Source organism: Balaenoptera physalus, assembly GCF_965194825.1.
Source record: "Balaenoptera physalus genome assembly, chromosome: 13".
NCBI lineage: Eukaryota > Metazoa > Chordata > Mammalia > Artiodactyla > Balaenopteridae > Balaenoptera > Balaenoptera physalus.
The window spans coordinates 101,191,053-101,213,408 of record NC_138892.1 but is presented as its reverse complement, the minus strand read 5'-3'; the positions used below and the strand labels follow the sequence as shown (position 1 = coordinate 101,213,408).

The 22,356-nt window shown below is 42.2% G+C and overlaps 1 protein-coding gene and 1 pseudogene across 5 annotated transcripts in view; one reads left to right on the top strand and one right to left on the bottom strand.

Annotated features, from left to right (window-relative positions):
• GDF3 (growth differentiation factor 3) overlaps positions 1 to 22,356 on the top strand; it is a 148,831-nt gene that overhangs the window by 42,152 nt on the left and 84,323 nt on the right. Inside the window, exon 2 of the mRNA XM_082420302.1 lies at positions 6,477 to 6,569. Within this exon, the coding sequence (XP_082276428.1) occupies positions 6,491 to 6,569 (79 nt within the window). The 5' untranslated portion in view covers positions 6,477 to 6,490. The remainder of the gene's footprint in view (positions 1 to 6,476; positions 6,570 to 22,356) is intronic.
• LOC309640845 (negative elongation factor C/D pseudogene) overlaps positions 9,658 to 22,356 on the bottom strand; it is a 187,413-nt pseudogene continuing 174,714 nt past the window's right edge. For 3 of the 4 annotated variants that reach the window (XR_014268596.1, XR_014268599.1, XR_014268600.1), the window contains one exon: positions 9,658 to 21,940. The product of XR_014268596.1 is annotated as a negative elongation factor C/D pseudogene (transcript). The remainder of the gene's footprint in view (positions 21,941 to 22,356) is intronic. The other variant, XR_014268598.1, reaches the window with a different exon arrangement.

The following is a 22,356-nucleotide window of genomic DNA, read 5'->3' as shown; positions in this document are numbered from 1 at the left end:
AATCTGTCTTTTAAGAATCTCTGATTCTTGTGTGCCCTAAAATTTGAGGAGCACTGGTTTAGAATACAATGCTTGGCAGTAGGGAAAAAAATCTCAATGCATATTTATTAAGTTAATAAATCAGCTCCAGTGGCTAAAACACTGATATTCAGAAAATTGGAAAATTACAAGAACTCTCAAAAAACAAAACAAATTTCTTCCTTGTCGTTCTGATTTGGATTCGTCAGATCTTACTCTAACTAAAGGCTTTTGATATGCAAGGACTAAATTATTCTGTGTCCCAAATTCTAACGTCTCCTAGTGATGAGTTCCAAAGGGGAAACCATCAAATCAAATTGTCAGAATCCTGACCCTGTGCAACACTATTGACACCACAGCATAACTCCCTTCCCCACCCTACCCTCAGGGGATCCTTGACCCCAAGTAAAAATGGATTTTTTTTCACCCCTGTAAGGTCTAGCCCCCAGGGAAGGGAGGACCCTCTAGGAATGTCTACCAAAGTTAAGCAAATGTATACAGTTGCTCTGGAACCAGGTGATATTATTGGCCCAGAAGAGAATAAGCTTCCCAGTTTCTCAGTAGGTGTTAGAGAATGAGGAAGGAGAAGTTTAAAAAGTAGGCGATTGTGGAGGAGTTTGAGGAGGGTGATGGTGATGGTGGTGATGGTGGTGGTGCTGGTGGTGCTGGTGGGGGTGGAATAAGGGAAACAATCCAGCACCTTAGCTGTTCCTCTAGTTCACTGGTGTTGGGATGAAATAAAGCTGTTAACCCTAACAATACTGCATCTAAATATTGTACTTAGAATATTTCAGGACACCAGAGTACTCCAATATTATCAAGAGGTGAGAGGAAGAGGGAACAAGAGGTTCCTGCCTCCCGGGAGTAAATAAGTGCACCTAAAGAGAGAAGTCAAATCTAGGGCAAATAGCAGGATGTTGAAAAAGGAATTCAAATTTAAGGAAGTGTTCTTTTTTTAACCATTTTTTATTGACATGTAGTTAATTTACTATGTTGTGTTAGTTTCAGGTGTACAGCAAAATGATTCAGTTACACATATTTCTATATATATTCTTTTTCAGGTTCTCTTCCATTATAGGTTATTACAAGATATTGAGTATAGTTCCCTATGCTATACAGTAGGTCCTTGTTGTTTATCTATTTTGTATATAGTACTGTGTATATGTTAATCCCAAACTCTTAATTTATCTTCCCACGCCCCTGCTGTCCTGTTTGGTAACCATAAGTTTGTTTTCTGTCTGTGGGTCTGTTTCTGTTTTGTAAATGAGTTCATTTGTGTCATTTTTTTAGATGCCACATATAAACGATATCATATGGTAACATTCATTTTTAATTTCCGATTGAGAAATAATGTAAAGTGAAGTGACCAAATCTCAAGTTGTACAGCATAATGACTTTTTACTGACGCATAGAACTCAAGTAACAGCCACCCAGATGAAGAGAGAAGGCATTTCCTGCACCCCAGTGGGCCAGCTTGCATTTTTGTTAGAGGCCCAGGAATCTCCAAATCCAAGTTCCTTAGACCTTTGTCAGATTCTTTTGTGTTTCAGACATGGACTCACACAGCCTGAATTTGAATCCCCTTTCCACCTACTGGTTATGTAACCAGTAGTTTCACATTTCTATGCCTCAGTTTCTTTCATGTACATAAAAAATAAATGACATAATACATACCAACTCATCAGAAAGGCATGTTGGGGCCCAGGGTGGGCTGCCCCAAAATGTGCCTCAATGGCATATTGATTATTTTGAATTAAAGTTACTTAAGACACGATCAATGCAAGAAGGACACTCTGACCCTCCCCTCTGTCTCCCTGAAAGCAAGAAATAAATCTCTCATGTGAAAGGTGCACTCCCCACAAATGCAGGTAGAAGTCCACCGTCATCCTCAGAAATACGGAATTCTGACCAAGAAGCCGGTGTAAGCAAACCTTGTTACTTCTTTTTTTTTTTTTTTAATTTTTTAATTTAATTTAATTAATTTTTTTATACAGCAGGTTCTTATTAGTTATCCATATTATACATATTAGTGTATATATGTCAATCCCAATCTCCCAATTCATCACACCACCACCACCCCCAAAGTTGTTACTTCTTTAATTTACTACCCCAATTCCAAACTCTGTTTAGATTTTTCACTAATTAACTCCCAAAGTCTGAGTTTCTTGGTCCTGTCAATTCTTCACAAATCTATTGTTTCTTTGTTTAAAAAAGTATAAAACCTGCTTGCTTTGGCCACTTCTTACGTCCTATTTCTTTGAGGCCTCCATGCTCACTATTAAGATTTCTTTCTTTTTCTAAAATAAAAAGAATTTTTAGTCCAGCCACGAGAACTCAAGATGGTTAGAGGGGGAAATTTCCCGACAGGTACATGGCATGTTGTAAGTGCTCAGTAAATGTTAGCTATTATTATTTTCTCTATGTATGCTATATTTTGGGAAATCCATGAATTCATTCACTCAACAAATACTTATGAAGCACCTCTGAAGTGTCAGATGCTGGAAGAAAGAAATAGATTATGCATGCTTCCCAGTACCAAAGTTTTTATAGTGTAATATGAAGAAGCCATGCAGACAAATGAGTGTATTAAAGTGTTACTGGATTAAACTGGATTAAAGTGTTACTGCATTAAAGTGTTACTGGAACTGTGGTATAAATACGTGTGAGACAGGCAGGAGTACAAAGGAGGGACGTCTCTTGGAGGGAAAAGAGTTCAGAATATCATAAAAATGGTACTTGAATTCAAGCTTGGTAGGTGAGCAGGGAGTAAGAGAAAAGGCAGCAAGCATGAAAAAGCCTGACATCTGCTGGGGACTATGCAGAGTTTGGTGCAAGTATGGACAGAGGTGATGCTACAATTAGTATAGCGATAAGAGTGAGGTTATACAAGCCCATGTCATGTTAAAGAGTTTGGATATTATTCTTTTATTTTTTTAATAAATGTATTTATTTATTTATTATTTATTTATTTTTGGCTGCGTTGGGTCTTCATTGCTGCGCGTGGGTTTTCCCTAGTTGCGGCGAGCGGGGGCTACTCTTTGATGCGGTGCGCGGGCTTCTTATTGCCGTGGTTTCTCTTGTTGTGGAGCACGGGCTCTAGGTGCACGGGCTTCATCAGTTGCAGCACACAGGCTCAGTAGTTGTGGCTCGCGGGCTCTAGAGCGCAGACTCAGTAGTTGTGGCACACAGGCTTAGTTGCTCTGCGGCATGTGGGGTCTTCCCAGACCAGGGCTCGAACCTGTGTCCCCTGCATTGGCAGGTGGATTCTTAACCACTGTGCCACCAGGGAAGTCCCCAGTCATTCAATTTTGAATTACAAGCAGAGAAGTAATTAAATTTTAGATATGTTTATTTTTTTAAGGAATATATTACACAAATTTATTTATTTATCATGAATTTTTATTGGAGTGTAGTTGATTTATAATGTGTTAGTTTCAGGTGTACAGCAAAGTGAATCAGTTATACATATACATATGTCCACTCTTTTTTAGATTCTTTTCCCAGAGTGGCCATTACAGAGTATTGAGTAGAGTTCCCTGTGCTATACAGTAGGTCCTTATTAGTTATCTATTCTATATATAGTAGTGTGTATGTGTCAATCCCAATCTCCCAATTTATCCCTCTCCCCACACCCTATAACCGTAAGTTTGCTTTCTATATCTGTGACTCTATTTCTGTTTTGTAAATAAGTTCATTTGTACCTTTTTTTTTTTTTTTTTAGATTCCACATATAAGTGATATCATATGGTATTTGTCTTTCTCTGTCTGACTTCACTCAGTATGACAACCTCTAAGTCCATCCATGTCGTTGCAAATGGCATTATTCTGTTCTCCAGGTATATTTAGACTGATGTACCTGAAATACATCTAGATGTTGTTAGGATAAGCGATGAAACTCTTGAGAGAGGTCTCATCTCATAGAGATTCGTGTGTTCATAGTGTTCCAGTGGTAATTGAAGCTGTGAAATCAACCAGAGTGAACAGGTAGAACAGGGTTGTAAACTCAGACATCTTAGGGACCAAGCAGACAGGGTATGAGAAAAAAATTTGATAGCGAGAACTTGACAGAGATTTGAGTGTTAAAAATAACTCACTTTCCCCTTAATTTTTATATAATGGCAAAATCAACATTTCAATAGCAAAGGTATTTGGCAAATGTCTCTTGGATTGGAGGGGAGACAGGGCGTTCAGGAGACAACAGGGTGTAGTGGGGACTAGGCTGATGTCAGGGATGGAGGTGATGGATGGGCTTAGCAACAGGGACTGCCATTCACCAAGACCGACTTGGCTATAGCCACTGCTGTGTGCCCCATCTGCCAGCAGCAAAGACCAATACTTTGTCCCCAGTATGGCACCATTCCCCGGGGTGGGTGGTCAGCCATCTACCTGGTGGCAGGTTGATTACATTGGACCACTTCTGTTTTGGAAGAGACAGCACTTTGTTCTTATTGGAATAGACACTTACTCTGGATATGGATTTACCTTCCTTGTATGCAATGATTCTGCCAAAACTATCGTCTGTGGACTTACAGAATGCGTTATGCACCATCATGGTATCCACACAGCCTTGCTTCTGTCTGAGGAGCTCACTTCATTGCAAATGAAGTGCTGCAGTGAGCCCAGGCTTATGGAATTGACTGAACTCACAATGTTTCCCATCATCCTAAAGTAGTTGGCTTGATATTACTACTGTAGGGGGAACAGCCTGGGGACTTCCCTGGTGGTCCAGTGGTCAAGACTTTGCTCTTCTACAGCAGGGGGCACGGGTTCGATCCCTGGTTAGGGAACTAAGATCCCACATGCCACGCGGTGCGGCCAAAAAAAGGGGGGGGCTTTTAGAATACTTAGTTATAGTGCCAGCTAGGTGGCAGTACCTTTCAGGCCTGGGGCAACGTCGTTCTCCAGGAGGGCTGTATGTGCTGTAAATCCGCATCCAATACATGGTAATGTTTCTCCCATAGCCAGGATTTACAAATCCAGGGGTTAGAAATGGGAGTGGCATTACCTACTCTTATCGTATTGATACACTAGCAAAATTTTTGCTTCCAGTCACCAAGACCTTATGCTCTGCTGATCTAGAAGTCATGCCCTGTGGTTAAAGTCAATAGAAAACTACAACAGCCCAAGCTAAACAGGACTATTACTGGCCCAGACTCTTCTCCAGGAATGAAGGTTTGAGTCATTCCGTTAGGCAGAGAATCACTAGAGCTGAAGTGCTTGCTGAGGGCAAAGGGAATATGTTCTAGTATTTTAGCAAGTTTGATGATTATAATACAATATTGTTGTCTATATTCACTATAGTATGCATTAGATCTCTGTATACTACTTTTTTTTTTTTTTCCATTTATTTTTGGCTGCATTGGGTCTTTGTTGCCGCAAGTGGACTTTCTCTAGTCGTGGCAAGCGGGGGCTACTTTTCGTTGTGGTGCACGGGCTTCTCATTGCGGTGGCTTCTCTTGTTGCGGAGCACGGGCTCCAGGCGCGCGGGCTTCAGTAGTTGTGGCACGCGGGCTCAGTAGTTGTGGCTTGCAGGCTCTAGAGCGCAGGCTCAGTAGGTGTGGCACACGGGCTTAGTTGCTCTGCGGCATGTGGGATCTTCCTGGACCAGGGCTCGAACCCGTGTCCCCTGCATTGGCAGGTGGATTCTTAACCACTGTGCCACCAGGGAAGCCCCCTGTATACTACTTTTGGCATGCAAAGGAAATATGGAATGCGTAGTGGAAGAAAGTAGTATTTATTCCTACTTCTTATGACCATGTGACCATGTGACCAGTTGCAGAAACAGACTGTAATTGTCATGAGTATTTCTTCCCTTTTTGGTTACTGTATTAATCTGCTCGGGCTGTCATAACAGAATACCATAGATTCGGTCACTTAGACAACAAAGATTCATTTTCTCACAGTTCTGGAGGCTGGAAGTCCAAGATCAAGGTACTGGTGAGGTTGGCTTCTGGTGAGAACTCTCTTCGGGCGTGTAGATGGCTGCCTTCTTGGTGTGCCCTCACATGGCCTTTCCTCTGTGTGTGTGCACTCATGGTATCTCTTCCTCTTACAAGGACATTAGTCCTATTAGATTCGCGCCCTACCTTATGATCTCATTTAACCTTATTTACTTCCTTAAAAGACCTATCTGGGGACTTCCCTGGTGGTCTAGTGTTTAAGATTCTGAGCTTCTACTTCAGGGGGCATGGGTTCCATCACTGGTCGGGGAACTAAGATCCTGTATGCTGCACGGTGTGGCAAAAAAAGGAAAACAAAAAACAAAAAAAACCTATCTGCACACATAGTCACATTGTGAGTTAGGGCTACAATGTGAGAGGTTGAGGAGAACATAATTCAGTCCATAACAGTTACAAATGTGTGTGTGTGTAGCAAATATTTTTGTTTGCATCCTGCTCTGATCCCCGTATCATCTAACATAGATGTATTGATAATAATTATTTTATTTTATTTTTTAGCCACACTGCGAAGCATGCGGAACGTCCCCCGACTCGGGATTGAACCCGTGCCCCTGCAGTGGAAGCGCGGAGTCTTAACCACTGGACAGCCAGGCAAGTCTGATAATAATTAACTATACATCATGGTATTTAAGATACAGTGTATCAAGGAGAAGAGTAAACATCACCCACACTTTGTATTTTCTTACTGGGAAAGGGCACGTTTTTGGTTGTACACAGGATAGTTGTGTTACGTTAGGTAGAAATATGACTTTGCTATTTTCTTTACTTGGAGGTTAAATATGGTTTAAGGAGATGTGTATGGGTGCCGTGTTGACAAGGGATGAGCTATGACGCTTAATTTTGTGTGTCAACTTGGCTAGTTAAAATAGTACCCAGTTATTCAATTAAACATTGCTCTGCGTGTTGCTGTGAAAGTATTTTGTAGATGCAGTTAACATCTACCACTAGCTGACTTTATGTAAAAGAACATTATCCTTACTAATGTGGGTGGGCTTCATCCAATCAGTTGAAAAGGCTTAAGCAAAATAGAGGTTTTCCGGAAGAAGAAATTCCACCTGTGGACTGCAGCTTCAGCTTCTACCTGAGAGCTTCTAGCCAGCTGGACTACCCTCTGGATTTTGGATTTATTGGATCCACAGAGCCACATAGCCAATTCCTTGAAATAGATATCTATATATTAGGTTGGCCAAAAAGTTCGTTCGGACTTTTCTGTAAGATATTACAGAAACTCGAACAAACTTTTTGGCCAACCCAATACATGTATATGTATAAACTACTGGTAGAATCCTGACTGATTCAGCTGTTTTGTATGTTACCTATGAATAAACTCAAAGTTAACACCTAGGTGTTGAAAGTGGCAGTTGACATATTTGGTTTGTTGAATTTGGCATTCATTATTAACAAAGTTCTTCTCATTTGGCCTATATAAATATTTCTTGATCTTTAAAAAAATACATTAAAAACTCACCTTTGATATTATTTGAACGATATTAGCAAACATATATTGAGTAAAAAAATAAAATAATATTCTAGGTATATTTTATTCATTTGGGGGTAATTTAAAAAATAAGCTATTTTAGAAGAAGATTTACAGAAAAATTAAGAAGCCAGTACATGAAGTTCTCATATACTCCATACCTAATTTCCTCTATTATTAAATCTTAGATTAGTATGGTACAGTTGTCACTACTAATGAACCAATATTGATACACCGCCATTAACAAAAGCCCATACTTTCTTCATATTTTCTAAGTTTTTATCTTTTTTTTGGGCGGTGCTTTGTGGCATACAGGATCTTAGTTCCCCCACCAGGGATGGAACCGGGGCCCTTGGCAGTGAGAGCATAGAGTCCTAACCACTGGACCACCAGGCAATTCCCTTATCTTTCTTTTTTATTTTAAAACATTTTATTGTAAAAGTAATGTAAATTAAAAAAAAACTGAACTATTGAAGAAAGACAAAGTCATTCCTTTACTGTCCTGCCATAGTTAGTAATTTATTTTATCTTTTTATTATATGCTTGGTGTGTTATTTACAGCCATGATCATACCCATTCGTACATTCCTGTATCTTGCTTTTTAAACTTAATATAGCATTTTCTTATGTCTTTCATTATAGTTATTACTAAGTTTTAATGAGTACATAATGTACCATTCATTGGCTGTATATTTCTGCTTATGGACTATTTCCTTAGACCAGGGGTTGGCAAACTACTTTATGCCGGTGTTACTCTTCACGAGGTCCTGGTAAACAAAGAATGCTATATACACTTGGGTGGCATCTCCTATATCTAATTCCATCAGTTTTAAGTACTTAGGGTGGGTACCCATCCGGAGAGCCGACGAGCGGACGCCACCAAGCTGAAAACACCGCCTCCAAAGCCCCGGAGCCGGGGTGGGGCGGGCTCCCGGGTGGGGCGGGCTCCCAATCTCTGGGGCGTGGCTGGTGCTGCTCCCGCGCGCCGGCCGGAAGCAGGGGCGCCCGCGTCTAGGTTCCGCTTTCCGACTGCCGGCTGCCTCGGGGCAGGAGGGCTCAACTCTTTTCCTTTCCTCTTCCAGAATCCCGTCCAGGATAACACATTACGTTTAGTCATTATGCCTCCCAAGACTCCTCTTGGCTGTGACAGTTGGTCTATTTTGTTTTAAGGACTCCCATTTCACCCATGTCCTCATCTATTCTAGATTCTATTTCCCTTTTTCCTACACTTTTTTTCTACTTGTATTTTTTTTCTCTACTTGTATTTATTGCCTACTCCTTGAACACATAATTTGTTTCATACTCACTTTTAAAAGCATTATTATTTTCCCTAAGATCTTTATCTTAAGGATGGCGGGTGTTCTCTGAAATGTCGAAGGTTAAAGCTAAAAAAGATGGAGAGCCTTCCTCCAGCACCCAGTTTGGGTCCTCCCACCAGTGCCCATTTGTAACTAAAGTTTCATCAGAACACAGCTATGCCCATTTGTTTACATATTTACTGTGGTTATTTTTGTGCAACAACAGCAGAATTAAGTTGTGAGGGCTTCCCTGGTGGCACAGTGGTTAAGAATCCGTCTGCCAATGCAGGGGACACGGGTTTGAGCCCTGGTCCGGGAGGATCCCACATGCCACGGAGCAACGAAGCCCGTGCGCCACAACTACTGAGCCCGCATGCCACAACTACTGAGCCTGCGCTCTAGAGCCTGCAAGCCATAACTACTGAGGCCGCACACCTAGAGCCAGTGCTCTGAGACAAGAGAAGCCACCGCAATGAGAATCCCGTGCACCGCAAGGAAGAGTAGCCCCTGCTCCGCAACTAGAGAAAGCCCGCATGCAGCAACGAAGACCCAGTGCAGCCGTAAATAAATAAATAAATATTTTTAAAAAGAAAAAATTTCTAAAAAAAAAAAGAATCTGCCTGCCAGTGCAGGGGACGTGGGTTCAAGCCCTGGTCCAGGAGGATCCCACATGCCGTGGAGCAACGAAGCCCGTGCACCACAACTACTGAGCCCACGAGCCACAACTACTGAAGCCAGGGGGCCTAGAGTTGTGCTCCGCAACAAGAGAAGCCACTGCAATGAGAAGCCCGCGCACTGCAATGAAGAGCAGACCCCACTCTCCGCAACTAGAGAAAGCCCACGCGCAGCAACGAAGACCCAGTGCAGCCAAAAATAAAGAAATAAAATAAATAAATTTATTTAAGAAAAAAAAGTTGTGACAGAGACTATATAGCCTGCAAAGGCTAAAATACTTACTTTCTGGCCCTTTACAGAAAAAATTTGCTGAAACCTGCCCTAAACTTTTAAGTGGCTTGTAATTCAGGCTCTTCCAAGCAATGCCACTTGGAACATCTTTGTGCAGGTAATTTTTTTATACTTTAGACAACTTACTTAATTGCGAGGAATTGACAAAAGTTGCATCACTGGGTCTACTTAATAAAGATGTTTTCAAGGCTTATACTGTCCTTCATTATCTCTCTTGTAATATCCTACCTACAATATAATAAGGGTGGGGTAATAAGCATGGAAAGGAAGGCCCAGTGCTCTGGTAGGTAGAACTTCTTCGGTCCCTATTAATCTAGACATGTAAGTTTACACTCTGGAAGAGCATATTTTTAGTTTTGACTTAAAGTCAACTAAAGAGGGATGTAACAGTAATTGGAATGAAAACCAATTGAAAGAAAAGCTTTACTTTCTCCTGGAGATGAAAAAGCAGCTGAAGTAAACCCTCCAGGTGTCAAAGTGTGTATGTAATGCCATTCCAGGCTAGCTGAAGGGCCAAAAGGCACTGGGAGGGTTGAGTAAGGGAAACAGGTAGCAGTCTCAACAATGACGTAGCAGTGGCAGCAATGAACAAAGAGAAAGCTATGAGTGTGGGTTGATAGAAGAAACGTGTCTTCCACCCCTCTGAACATATCCTAGGCATAAATTTGTATACAACTGTAATTAAACTGTCTCTAGATGAGAACATTCTAGAGCAACTACCCTATATTTCTGACAAAAAAACAAACAAAAAACCTCCACTTCTATCTGGAAAAGTTTTATTTTTCCGCAAGAAAACTTAGGGAATGGGAGCAGCTAAGTCAACCCTGACTATCTTCCAGGTAAAAGATGAAGCAAAGCAGTCTGATGGGTCTCAAATTCCACCTTTTATGAATAAATTAAGCATCTTAAGTACAGATGCCATCTTCTAAGAGAAAGAATCTGTAATGGTTGAGCGTAGCACTGATGGGTGTAGGCACCACAGTCTGTAACCTCCTGTCTCAGTACCGACAAGTCAGATTGAGCTGGCGGTCGGGTAATTCCACACCGTTTACTTTATGCCAGTGTTAACTCTCCATGGGGTCCTGGTAAACAAAGAATGCTATACGCTTGGATGGCATCGCCTATATCTAATTCCATCATTTTTAAGTATTTAGGGTGGGTGCCCATCCAGGCGTCCTCGGGAGCCCACGAGTGGTCGCCATCGAGGCGAAAACGCCTCCTCAAGCCGCGGCATCCAGCCGGCGGTGGCTCCCAGTCGCAGGCTTTCCCGAGCCCTGCAGAGCCCTGCGCCGCTGGTGCTGCACCGGCGCGCCGGCCGGAAGCAGGGGCGCCCGCGTCTAGGTTCCGTTTTCCGGCTGCCGGCTGCCTCGGGGCAGGAGGGCTCAACCCTATTTTCCTTTTCTCTTCCAGAATCCCGTCCAGGATACCACATTACATTTAGTCATTATGCCTCCCAAGGCTCCTGTTGGCTGTGACAGTTGGTCTATTTTGTTTTAAGGACTCCCATTTCACCCATGTCCTCATCTATTCTAGATTCTATTTCTTTTTTCTACACTTTTTCTCTACTTGCATTTTTTTCTCTACTTGTATTTATTGCCTACTCCTTGAACACATAATTTGTTTCATACTCACTGCTTTTAAAGGCATTATTATTTTTCCTTAAGATCTTTATCTTAAGGATGGCGGGTGTTCTCCAAAACGTCAAAGGTTATAACTAAAAAAGATGAAGATTCTATGGTCATGGTAGATAGCTAGCGTTTTTAGGATTCTGTTTTCCTATTGCAAAATTCAGATTAATCGCATTCTTCCATACTCACTTCTACAAATCATAGGTAGTGCGGTATGGTTTTGGGGAAGTTGGAAAGGCAGATTTTAGTTTTGAGGTTAGTCAGACCTGGGTTTGAATTCCAGATCTACCATTATTCCAGCTATTTGGATCTTGGGCAAGTTCATTTAACCTGATTTCTAGTTCCATTATCTATAAAAGAGCTATAGGGAAGGGAAAACTTTACCTCTACCCTATGGTCTCTGAATGGGTCCAAGAATTAAGTCGACATAAAACAGATTTACAAGAGAAAAGCACTTCATCTTACTTAATATTTTTACATATGTGATTCTTCATAGGAAAATGAAGACTCAAAAAGCAGTTAGTATATCACTTTTATGGCTTAATTTTCTGTGATGACCACTTATCTTCTAACATAGGTTGCTAATATAATTGTGGCATCTGATTATGACCAAAATGTAGGGATAAATAATAATTGCCTAGGATAAGTTGAAAATTAAGAAACTGGACAGGAAATCCCTGGCGGTCCAGTGATTTCATTGCTGAGAGCCAAGCCACAGGGCATGGCCAAAAAGGAAAAAAAAAAAAAACAAAAAACTGTACAAATGATTAACATTAAGTACTCCCCATAAGCCCTTTAAAAAAATTATTTAGGCTGCTCGGGTCTTAGTTGCGGCACGCGGGATCTTTTAGTTGCAGCATGCAGACTCTTAGTTGTGGCATGCGGGATCTAGTTCCCCGACCAGGGATCGAGCAAGGGCACCCTGCATTGGGAGCGGGGACTCTTACCCACTAGACCACCAGGGAAGTCCCCCCATAGGCTCTTCAATCATGAGAAAGCCAAAATAATAAGATTTTTGTCTACTTTACTCATCTAGCACCTAGCATCATGCCACTTATATAGGAAGATGCTCAATAAATATTTTAATAAATGCTAAATGAATAAAAATATTTTTAATACAGATTTTGATGAAGAGGGGCCATGAACTACATAATATTGCAAATTGAAAGAATTTTAAAATTACACTACATAAAAGCAAGCCCTACTATGAAGAATATATTTTTCTGCTATAAAATGCTGTCATCTCATCATCCAAAAGAAATTGGATACTAGAGTCCACTGAATATCAAATTTTAATCTTTCACCATAATGTCTTACATGAAGTAGAAGTTCGGTGTTTGCATTCCTTTTTTTTTTTTTTTTTTAAGTATTTGTTTATTTATTTATTTATTTATGGCTGTATTGGGTCTTCGTTTCTGTGCGAGGGCTTTCTCTAGTTGTGGCAAGCGGAGTCCACTCTTCATCGCGGTGCGCTGGCCTCTCACTATCGCGGCCTCTCTTGTTGGGGAGCACAAGCTCCAGACGCGCAGGCTCAGTAATTGTGGCTCACGGGCCTAGCTGCTCCGCGGCACGTGGGATCTTCCCAGACCAGGGCTCGAACCCATGTCCCCTGCATTGGCAGGCAGATTCTCAACCACTGCGCCACCAGGGAAGCCCTGCATCATTCCTTCTTATGGTTGTTTGCAGCCTGTACATTCATATTCGATGTGTATTGAGTGTCTAAATTTTACTGGGTAGGTACTGTGCTGGGCTTGTCCACATGAACTTTTTTTTTTTTTTGGCTGAACCTTGTGGCATGTGGTATCTTAGTTTCCTGACCAGGGATCAAACCCATGCCCTCTGCAGTGGAGCGCAGAGTCCTAACCACTGGACTACCAGGGAATTCCCCACATGTACTTTTTTTAAGAGGCACTGAGCACAGTGGTTAAGATAATTTTTCTCAAAATATTGCTCTTTGGGCACTTACATAGAATTAACTAGGATGCCTGTAAAAAATGTAAATTCCAAAAAAAGTAATGATATAATATATCCCAAATCATTGAATTGTACACTTTAAATTGGTAAATTATATGTCCATGGATTATATCTCAATAAAGCTGTTTTAAAAATTAGATTTTAGGTGCCATAGCCCAATTCCAAACTCTGTAAATTAGAATTTTGGAAAAAGAGGAGGTGGTGACTAGAAGTTCGTACATATAACAAGAATCTCAGGTTATTTTTTTACCCACAACATTTTGAGTTCAATCAGAAGTTTCTGACTAGAAGACTGTTCAAATCCTACTAGTTGATGTAGGGCCTCAGTTTCTGTATCTGTAAAATGTTAATAGCTGTAGTAGCTACCTCATAGGGTTCTTGTAAGAATAATAAGACATAAAGCATGTAAGGCGGTAGAAGAATGCCAGGCATATAGGAATCACTCAATAAATGTTAGCTGTTATTTACTATTGTGGGAAAGGGGAAATGATGTTCCCTCTACCTTTCTGATTTCTTAGCTGAGACTCTTGTAATAAAAGACAGATTAACAAGAGAAAAGCAAACAAATTTATGAACATGTATACCCCATGGATACCTGGGGAGATACCTAGGAAAAGTGAGTAACTTAAAGAGGTGGCTTTAAAATCCAGGATTAAATACCATTTTAATAGGTAATGGAGGGACTTCCCTGGTGGCCCAGTGGTTAAGACTCCGAGCTCCCAATGCAGGGGGCCTGGGTTTGATCCCTGGTCAAGGAACTAGATCCCAGATGCCGCAACTAAGAGTTCGCATGCCGCAGCGAAGATCCTGCACACAGCAGAGAAGATCAGCACGCAGCAATGAAGATCTAGAGTGCCGCAACTAAGACCCGGTGCAGCCAAATAAATTAATTTTTTAAAAAATAGGTAAAGGAGAAGGGGGATGTAGACCTCTTATGGGAAGAGATTTTTAGGAAAGATGAATGGGCCCTTAGAAGAACAGATGGGAGCTATGACAGTTTGTGATAAAGTTTGTCAGGGTGTGGTGTCAACTTCTAGTCTCTCTCCTGTGATGAGTCCCTCTTGGGACTTCCCTGGCGGTCCAGTGGTTAAGACTCCGCACTTCCACTGCAGGGGGTTCGGGTTCCATCCCTGGTCAGGGATCCTGCATGCCTCGCTGCACCACCAAAAAAAAAAAAAACTTCCCTAGTTGTTGAAATTCCTGGGGAGGGGATTTATGACAATTGGGTTCCTTTTGGAGGATCTGTCTTTAGGGAGAAAAGGGAAGTTCAGAGAAAGTCTCTCCCTGCATTTGTTGCTTTTCAGGTGCCTTCAGCTTAAAACCAATATGCCAAAGCAGCATATTTTGGGGTGACATGTCCTGAACTCCGCAAGCCGTATTTTGGAGTGGCATATTCTTCTACCCTTCACTACTCATTATTATTATTATCATCATCCTGCTACTGACTTCTGTTTTTTTAGGGGGGCCCTAATCATATTATTACTGGACTACTTAAGAGCCTTCAAGTTTATCTCCTGTCTTCCACTTTTATCTCAAATTCATCCTCTATATGGATATTAGAGTAATAAATCTAAAATGTCTATCTAAGCATATCACTCTGCTTAAACTTTTTAATGTCTGCCACCCATTACTTACAGATTAAATTTAAACACTTTAACAGGCCATAAAAGAACCTTCGAGATCTGTCCCTAGCTCATCTCACTCACCACACTAACATTTTTTTCCAGATGTTTTCACCTACCTTACAACTTCCTTTTTACTTTTGGGACTCAAATTTTATCTTTTGAAATATCTCCCACATCTCATGCCCGAAGTCTCCATTTGTTTCTCCAATGTCCTCAGCCCCCTAAACAGGCAAATTTACACCCTTTTCAGGCTGCAGGTTACAACAGAAAAAAGGATTAAATTTTATGTTGTAGGAAGTAGAGTAGTAATGAAATATGCATATTCAGGGAGAGAGATTTATCAACCATTTTTTTTACATGGGATTTGAGGTATCTGCAAGGTGCATATTATATAGAAAAATATAACAATACGAGGATGCAGAAAACCATTAAGTAGAAGTGAAGGTCAAATTGTAGAAGTAATCAAAATCAGTATGGTATTGGCATAAAAACAGATTAGTGGAACTGAATAGACAGCCCAGAAATATACCCATGCATATATTAATTAATTTATGCCAATTAATTTTTGACAAAGGAGTCAAGACTATACAATGGGGGAAAGGACAGTCTCTTCAGTAAATGGTGTTAGGAAAACTGGATAGCTACATGCAGAAGAATGAAACTGGACCACCATCTTATACTATACACAAAAATTAACCCAAAATGGATTAAAGACTTGACTCTTAAGACCTGAAACAATAAAACTCCTAGAAGAAAACATGGGCAGTAATCTCCTTGACATCAGTCATGGAGATGACTTTTGGGATTTGACACCAAAAGCAAAGGCAACAAAAACAAAAGTAAACAAATGGAACTATATCAAACTAAAAAGCTTCAGCACAGCAAAGAAAATCATCAACAAGATGAAAAGGCAACCTACTAAACGGGAGAAAATATTTGCAAATCATGTAACTGATAAGGGATTATTATCCAAAAAAATATAAAGAACTCATACATCTCAATAGCAAAAAACCAAACAATCCAATTAAAAAATGGCAGAGGTTCTGAATAGAAATTTTTTCCAAAGAAGAACAAATGGTCAACATGTACATGAAAAGATGCTCAACATCACTAATCATCAGGGAAATGTATGGTGATGGACGTTAACTAGACATTATGGTGATTGTTTTGCAATATATACAAATATTGAATCATTATGTTGTACACTTGAAACTAATATAATGTTGTATGTTACTTATACCTCAATTTTTAAAAACCGAAAGGAAAAAATAGAGTGCCCACTGTAAACGCCAAGATCTTATTTTTTTAATATATTTGTTTACTTCTTTTATCTTGGCCGTACCAAGCAGCATGCGGAATCTTAGTTCCCGAACCAGGGATTGAACCCGTGCCCCCTGCAGTGGAAGCGCAGAGTCTATTTTCTCTGTATTGTCTCTGATTTTTAAAAAATTTTTTAAATTTAATTAATTATTAATTTATGGCTGCGTTGGGTTTTCGTTGCTTTGCGCAGGTTTTCTCTAGTTGTGGCGGGCGGGGGGCTACTCTTCGTTGCGGTGTGCGGGCTTCTCATTGGGGTGGCTTCTCTTGCTGTGGAGCACAGGTTCTAGGCGCGCGGGCTTCAGTAGTTGTGGCGCATTGTCTGTGATTTTTTAAGCTGATTTTTACCAACAGACATTCAACTGCCTTGTGACAGGGGCATTTTGAGACTCCTGAAGGACTGAGACTTCGTCAGGTGTGTGGAAGGCAAAAGGGCAAGACAACTGCGGTAAGATGGTAATTCAGGTTATTAACCGCATGATCCAGACATTAAGGAGCTGAATGAGGCCGGCAGGATGCTCCTAGGTAGGAGAAAGTTGAGGCATCAAATCACAAGTTCTCTATAAGGTGCATTGAAGCTGCGGAAGGACAGTATGAAACAGCTGGCTGAAGAGCAAAAAGTTAAGGAAAGGAATTTGGAGTTTGAGATTTCTGGTGTGAAATACACCAGATAACAAGGTCTGATCTTAGCCATAGTGGGTGAAGGTCAGCACATTTCAGAAAGTTCAAACACTATAGGGTGTAAGATGGTTCATGCATATGAATTGTGAAAATCACACCGATGTCAAAGTTGTATGGAAAAGTATGTTTATTGTAACATTACAGTTAGTGTTACTTTTTTTTTTAATTTTTATTTATTTATTATTTTTGGCTGTGTTGGGTCTTCGTTTCTGTGTGAGGGCTTTCTCTAGTTGCGGCGAGCGGGGGCCGCTCTTCATCGCAGTGCACGGGCCTCTCACCGTCGCGGCCTCTCTTGTTGCGGAGCATAGGCTCCAGACGCGCAGGCTCAGTAATTGTGGCTCACGGGTCCAGTTGCTTCGCGGCATGTGGGATCTTCCCAGACCAGGGCTCGAACCCGTGTCCCCTGCATTAGCAGGCAGATTCTCAACCACTGCGCCACCAGGGAAGCGCCAATGTTACTTTAAAATTTTTAAACTATTGTTCATCACTGGAAGATTGCCTAAGTATTTTATACCTACTTTAAGAATTCTATACAAATTTCAGGTTTTTATAATTATAATCTCGTGTATGTAAAAATTATGTACTTAAATGATTGTGCAGGTATGGAAGGAGAGTTTGAATGACACTCATACAATGTGACTGTGGTTACAAAAGGGGAATGAAATAAAATGTCTGATGAAGGGGGGGTGTGACTTTTGCATTTTATGCTGTATATTTCCATGTTCTTTGACCCTCATGCAATAGCAGTGCATGTTTAAATACATTAGTGAAAAGTATCATATTAATAATTCCATGGAATACCTGCAGACTGAGAAGCATCAGAGTTGTTTAGGAAGCCTTTTTCATGTCTCTTTGTGCCCTGAAGATGTTGCAGATGGTCCATATATTGTGCATCTTGGGCTAAAATTTGTAGTGTTGAATTCATGATTTCTTCCAAGCTCAGGTCTTTTTTTTTTCTTTTTAATTTAATTTATTTATTTTTATTTTTGGCTGTGTTGGGTCTTCATTTCTGTGCACGGGCTTTCTCTAGTTGCGGCAAGCGGGGGCCACTCTTCATTGCGGTGCGCGGGCCTCTCACTGTCGTGGCCTCTCTTGTTGCGGAGCGTAGGCTCCAGACGCATAGGCTCAGTAGTTGTGGCTCACGGGCCCAGTTGCTCCTTGGCATGTGGGATCTTCCCAGACCAGGGCTCGAGCCCGCGTCCCCTGCATTGGCAGGCGGATTCTTAACCACTGCGCCGCCAGGGAAGCCCCAAGCTCAGGTCTTTGATGCCATCCTCCGAAGATTGATTTGCATTGTAGTTCAGGGGAATCAAGTTATTCTGTGAACTAGATGCGCCTGTGTGGCCTAAAAATTAAGAGTGAATTAGTAATGAGTTTCTGTGATTTGGTTATAGGTGTAAGAATAGAGTCTAAGATAAGAGGCAATGAATTTGCTTATTATTTGATTTCTACTTAATTCACCCTGACTCCAACTTTCTGATTTTGTGATGTTGTCACCAGCTTCCAGCCCTTGTTGACATAGGTCCATGGTTGTCTTTCTCTAGGTCTTCTCTCCCAGATGCTCTGCTTGAATTTCAGAGATAAACTTCTCAGCACCAGACAGTTTTACCTAAGAAAAGTCCTGAAAATATAGTTTATTGTTATAGAAACACATTCAAAAGCTCTTATAAGTAAATGACTGAATTTTCTATTTTCTAGAAAGTCTCTGATTTGAAAAAAAGGACATTAAAGTTATTGAATTTCCAAGTATAATAAGTATTATTTATAATAAAAATGTTTCCAAGTAACATGCTTACAGCAAAATAAATAAATAAATAATATAAAGTACCAAGAATATGTTTATTACTAAAATTTCGATGATCACTATCCAGCACTGGATTGGTTGCAGTGACTCTAATTTCAATGTATCATTGTTTCCCACCATTTCGATCTCTCCAAGTATCAAATAGAGTAATATAATTGTCTCCTGATAATTCACAATAGAGACAGTAAATATTTCCTTGAAAGTCTTTGTTCACCTGCCCTTGTTACCGACCGGGGTTCTTGGTTTCCTTAATCAATAGAAATTGATAACAGGCCTGAATAAGAAATTCAGGCAAGGCTTTATGGTGGCCCCTGCTGCAGCAGGAGGGAGTGAGAACAAGTAACAGTTTCCCTTGCTCACTGGCTTGCCCCCCGAGGGGGCAAGATGGTTCCTTCTATGGGGTGAAGGTAGAGGTGTGTCCAGGGGTCAGGCCAGAGGGGTGGTTTAGGGGTATGCCCACCCCTTTGGTGGTGGTGTGTGCAGGAGGCATGCGCAGTACCCCGCTTTGCTCCGGACACCCTGTTCTTGCTCCCAGCTCTTCAGAAGTGGCAGTTGGGGTTTCGGTCTTTTTGTATCTTGTTGTCCATAATTTGCCCCAATGATGCACGCATGCAGTGATTTTTAGCCCCTTATAGTTTCTTTGTATTTTGTTGCTGGAGGAGAGGTGTGTCCAGGTGCGAGCCCTGCAGCAAAGGGTCCCAGGTCCCAGCCTGTCTCACACTTAGACTTGCCTGTGTGGGTGCATTTGTGGGTTCAGTGGTGTGTGCTCAGTTATGCACGTAGAAAAATTCCTTATGCTGGTGATGGACTTACGCTTAATCCTGCCTCTTGAATCTGGGGTGACGGCAGTTATTTCATAAAAACTTAGAAAGTCATATGCCTTTTAAATTTTTAGCTATTTATTTTTTTATTTTGAGGACGAGTGTCTAATTTACGAGAACAACATAACACTGGGATCTACATGTTCCACCCACAGAAAGGCTTTTATCTGTTCTTGAAAAATTAAAGCATTCACAGCAATACGAACTGACCGTTCAGGTCTTGTGAGAAAACTTAAGTCAACTTTGAAAATAGTTCATCTAAGTGCCCCATTTTCTGGATTTCCACCACCCTGGGGCTGCCAGTTGGCTACATCACGAAGGATAATGGGAACCTAGTTCCAATATTGGGGGAAATGAATACCGAAAACAGGATTTAGGGGTAGCCCTGGATTTACAAGGAAAGGGGACTGTTCATAATAGCAGTTCTCCACTTGCACTGCTAACATTTTCCTTTTTACGAAAGATCTCCACCTCCTCCCTCCAGAGCCCATTGCCAGGATACTGACGGGGCCTCTTCATCAATAGCTTCTGGAAAGGGTTTTTCCGCAACGGGTCTCCCGGAATGTTCTGCTCCAGCTCTGGCGGGTGCTCTGAATCAGTCCACCAGCATGAAGTTAGACTGGCAGTGAGCTATAAACTCCGTCACAGGGTGCTGTTCACCTTCCGTTTTAATGGTGCCAGCGATGCTGTCGTTTTCCAGGATGGGGAGGAAAAGCTGCACAAAGTCAGAGGTGTAGGGAGGTGCGATCACATCCAACACCTCGGTCACAAAGTAGCGAATGAGGGAAATGTCGGTGTCCCCCTTCTCCAGACACGTGCGGATGTAAGTGACCACAGGGAGTACGTAGCCTTGGCTCAGCAGGTGCACCATTCTGTCCAGGAGAGTCTTCTTCAACTCGAGCTGCTCCATCGCGTCCAGCTGGGAGTGCTGCGTCTCCAAGAGCTTCACCAGCAGCTTCAGGACCTGGGGGTGCAGGAGCTGGTGGCAGGTGCTGATCTGGTCCAGCAGCGCCAGGTGCACGGGGGTGCAGTGGGTCTGCAGCTGGAAGTACTTCGGCTCTGATACGCTCCAATCCACCCACTTCAGCACACCCATTGCCACCACTGGAAACCTGATACACTTATAGAGGGCGCTCAGCTCGGCCACGAGTTCAGAAGCCCCTTTGTTCTCAGCGCAACACAAACTGTGAACAGTTTCAACAGCTTTGACCGTTGACTTCAGCTCGTCTTGATTGACGCTCACACGCCTGTCCTTCTTCCAGGTCTCCACCACGCTCACCGCATATGCCAAGATATGGATGTACTTGTGCTTGTGGTCCGGGTTGATCCTGGCCCCTGGTTTAAAGAGTGAGTCCATGAAGAGGCCCAGGAAGGCCGGCACCCGGATGAGTTCAACAGGGGGCGGGTCCACGCTGGTAAACAGGTTGAAGAGGACAGTGATGTCGGCCGGATTCAGGGCCCCCTTGGACAACATCGCCCCAAGGGCCTGACACAGCTGGGGGTAGGAGGCAGCTGTGCCCAGTGCGAGAGAGATCCGACTGGCATCGCGGCCCCTCTCCTGGGCGAAGTGCTGCACCTCCTGTGCAATCCTGCGCACAGCCCAGCCCCCCTGCCCTTCCTGGGCCAGCACGGACATCAGGACCTGGGCCACCAGGTACGTGTGCTCCCCGTGGCACACCATCTTAGCAAACTGAGGGAGATTTTCTGCGAGGTTGTCTTCTCCATCCAAAAGTGTAGCCAGAGAGGTACAGAGAACTTTAGAAAACACTTCCAACTGCTGGCAGGCTGCCGCCATGCCGGTGATCTCCCCGTGGTATCCTGCATCGGAAATCAGCTTGACCGTGAAGTTCAGCATCAAACAGTCTGGGTGCGCTTCAGTCAGTTGGTAAACAAGATCTCTCCACGTGGGATGTGCAATCATTTGTTCAAGCCAAGCGGGGGTCTCTCCTTCTTCAGTAAAGATAGAATCTGCTTTGCGGGGGTCGAACTGTTTCATTAATAAAGTCTTCAAGTGATTTTCCACAGTTTGCTGAACCTGCACTGGTTCAACCCCTGTCTGAATGAGCCACTGGGCCAGCAGGTTGACGGTCTGGGCCACAGCTGTGTAGTTGTCTGATAAGAGCCGGATCACCTCCTCCGGAGACCCTCCTGCCTGAAAATACCTCATCAGAGTGTTAAAGATGGAGGGTTCCATGATATAATCCCTGGTAGAAAATTTCTGCAGGCATTCTTGCTGGACCTGGGCGTCCTCTTCTCCCTGTGCATACCCCTCCTCCTGCTGGTCGCCCCACTCTGCCGCGCTCCCGAAGTCGTCCTGGTCCAGGTCCATGCTGACGCCCGTCAGGACCCTCGCCGTCCTCTACCCTGGCTGCCTGTTTAGGAAGAGAAACAGGATTATGATCTATTCCCCCTTCTTTTCAAAGCTTTAGTACTTAAAGCGGATCTTTCTTGATAGGAATATGCATTTTCCTGAGTAGATAATAGGAGGACAGTTCTACTGTCTACTATTGATGTAATTTGAGTCTTATGTCCCAGAGTTGATTTCATTGGCCAATTGAGATGCTTCTCTATAATGATCACATGCTGAATGTATACTCAGATAAAATTATTACTCTTTTGAAAAATTAGGAAAAACTATACTTTCTCCAGACAACTAATATATTCTCTCAAAATCTAATCACATGTCCCTTTAACCTTTGGCACTCAAGAGATCAAAAGCAATAATTCTGAAACAAATCTTGACTCAAAATTCGTGTCTAAGATCAAATGCCTTGTATTTTTGTATGCT